The 2,796-nt window shown below is 42.2% G+C and overlaps 1 protein-coding gene across 1 annotated transcript; it reads right to left on the bottom strand.

Moving 5' to 3' along the window:
• Positions 1–1,297: 1,297 nt before the first annotated feature.
• Positions 1,298–1,693, bottom strand: LOC124461013 (uncharacterized protein K02A2.6-like). The gene has a single exon (XM_047012603.1). The coding sequence runs from the start codon at positions 1,691–1,693 to the stop codon at positions 1,298–1,300; it is 396 nt and encodes a 131-aa protein (XP_046868559.1).
• Positions 1,694–2,796: the final 1,103 nt, after the last annotated feature.

Genomic DNA, 2,796 nt, shown 5'->3' with positions numbered 1-2,796 from the left:
TTCAAACGTTTATTTAAACTGGGTGAGCAGGTGCTTAGTTAACCGAATTTGTTATAATCCGATTATTTTTCTTCTGCAATCCATCATCGATCACCGGCTAACTCGCATGGCTCAGGAATGGATTCGCCCTCGATGGATGGATTAATCGGGTAACAAAAAATTATACAAAAAACATTACACTCGGACGGGAAGATGGACTATGGAATTAACAATTAGCTGGTATATTAACTAGGATCTACCCACCCTACCTTGGGCCCCGTACTCCCTGGCAGCCCCCATGTTCTGTGGACTATCCCGTCGTCATCTCACCCCCACATAGACAAGACTCTACTCAGACATTTCTCCTTTTTTCATTACACATATATTATTTTAAACAATTTCACTTTTTTTTACAATATTGACTGAGCCTAACCAGGGTACCACTGGGACGTATACAAATATAAATTAAATAAATTATATAAATAAACAAAATACAATTTCTTATTCTAACAGCCTAATGTTGAGGTTAAATGGAGAAAAAAAACCTGGAGCACCCGGACCTGGGTGGTCGATTGGATCCCGTCGAATTGGCTGTCCGAAGGCTCCTGTGTGTGTCCGTCCTGCGTCTCGCATGCAATTCTTGGTCTTCAAGGATGGGTGGGATGCTCCTTCTAGGCACACGCACTTTTCAGTTTTTTTTTCTTCTTGCACAACTTAACAACTCCACGTGCCTTCTAGAACTTAACTCCTCTTTTTTTTTCTTCGTTCTCTTCCTCTTTTTTTCCAAAAAAGACTCAACTCCTCCACTCTCTTAGATTCCTAAAAATTCAAATTTTGTTCCCGGATTTGGAACCGCTCCCAGAACTAGCTCGGTTCTCTTGGTTTTTTCGCGCCAAATTCCCAGCTAATTTTCTAGCTAACGAGCCAGCCCCATCGATAACAGCTGTATTGTTGTTTATCAATTATTTGGCCCATAACAGCACACTTCGGTTTTCGGTCTTACCAGGAAACAGGAGTGAAAAGTGGGCCTTGTGGGAGATACCTTCTCTCAGTCAGCCGATCATATTTCTCCGCCACAATCATTAGTTAGCCGGGCTAAACTACAGGCATCTGCATCTACTGCTTCAAGTCCTTGGCGTGGAAAACTCCCAATTGGATGCCATGTATGTTCTCTAATTCATACATGTTTTTGCACACTGGTCTCATTATCCTGCATCGAGAATACCTTTTGCAGAATTTTGCATTTATATTTCGCCTGAAGTCGCTGAGAACGAAGTTGCGCTTCCACACCTCCTGTCCTGGTCGGTATTGTATCTCCCTAGCTGTGATCCTCGCCAACATGTGTTCTTATCGCCGTCAAAATAGACTGATTCACCCGCTCCGACGCGTTTGCTTGGGGTGAATAGGCTGCTGTCCGCGTATGTGTGATCCCGAAATGGGACACCATTTCCTCGAACTCCTTGGAGGTAAACTGTTTCCCGTTGTCGGTGTGTACTATCTCCGGTACTCCAAACGTGTTAAAGAGTTCCTCCCTCAAGAACTTTATTGTCGCTGCGGACGTCGCTTTTGGCATAGTTTTGAGCCACACAAACTTAGTAAAGTGATCCAACACTATTAGAATATAGGCATTACTTTTTCGGGATCGTGGATATTTGCCCAGGAAGTCCAGATACAGCTTCTGTATCGGCCGCGACGTGCACACCTCTGCTCCCATAGTTGGTCTGGTCGTCTGCGTGGTATGTTTCGCCTCCTTACACGTATCACATGCAGCAATGTAATTTTTGACCTACACGGCCCTTCGTGGCCAATAGTAAAACTGTTTAAGCCTGCCGAGCGTTCGTGCGACTCCACCGTGCATTGCCTCTTCGCTATAATGCGCTTGCTGTATGAGTGTATGGGTCAATGCCTCTGGTATCCACAATTTCCACGCCACATCCCCGATTTCATTATCGGTAATCCGCATCCTCTTCAGCACCAATCCGTCCTCTGCATGTAGGTCCGGAAATTTATCTGGATTGGACAGCACGCACTTGTATCGTTGCCGGTACTCCTCGCTCTCAAATTAGGTAGTCTCAAAATCCAAAAAATTCAATTCCTCGATTACCGCGGTTCACGACAACATATCTGCCACAACGTTGTCCTTTCCTTTCTTATGCTCTATCTCGAAATCGTATGACTGCAATGCCAATGACCAGCGAGCTAATCTCCTGTAATATAAAAGGTTCGATGTTTCATATTATTTCACAAATTTATTTAGAGAAGAATAATATGTTCTGTTTAGGTTGGCTTGGTTTTATTGAATGAATCTTAATTCTATAACAATTGTCGTCTATAGCTAAGACCGCGTAGCTGCGCTGCTGGTCATGCAGGCAGAGGAGCGGTATGCTTATGTATAAACATACTTATGTATAAATGTATAAATGTTTACATAAGAGTATGTATGTTTATGTACCGTCGCAGCGGTGGAGTGAGGATGTATCATATTGCATCTTGGGCCAAAGCGGCCGCGCGTGTTATATTTGCCGACACAGCAATTGTCCAGCACCATGCACTCATGGGTGGTCATGTTACTTAAGAGGCAAATGCACTTGAATGTTGCGCACATAAATATTGTAACTAATTGCTACAATATGTTTGTATTGTTGTTAATGTTATTCCACAACATGCTACATCCCCCCTCTTTAGAAAAATAACGTAATTATATGGAGTTATTTTCTAATTTTTTATTATATAGAGATTTATTTACTGACTATTGTTTTTTTTTTTTTTTTTTTTTTTTTTGAGTGTTTGAGTGTTTATTTAATGATACATCTGTCA

The sequence above is a fragment of the Drosophila willistoni genome, unplaced genomic scaffold (assembly GCF_018902025.1).
Source record: "Drosophila willistoni isolate 14030-0811.24 unplaced genomic scaffold, UCI_dwil_1.1 Seg177, whole genome shotgun sequence".
NCBI lineage: Eukaryota > Metazoa > Arthropoda > Insecta > Diptera > Drosophilidae > Drosophila > Drosophila willistoni.
The sequence above is the reverse complement of the archived record's forward strand: the minus strand, read 5'-3'. Positions and strand labels throughout refer to the sequence as shown.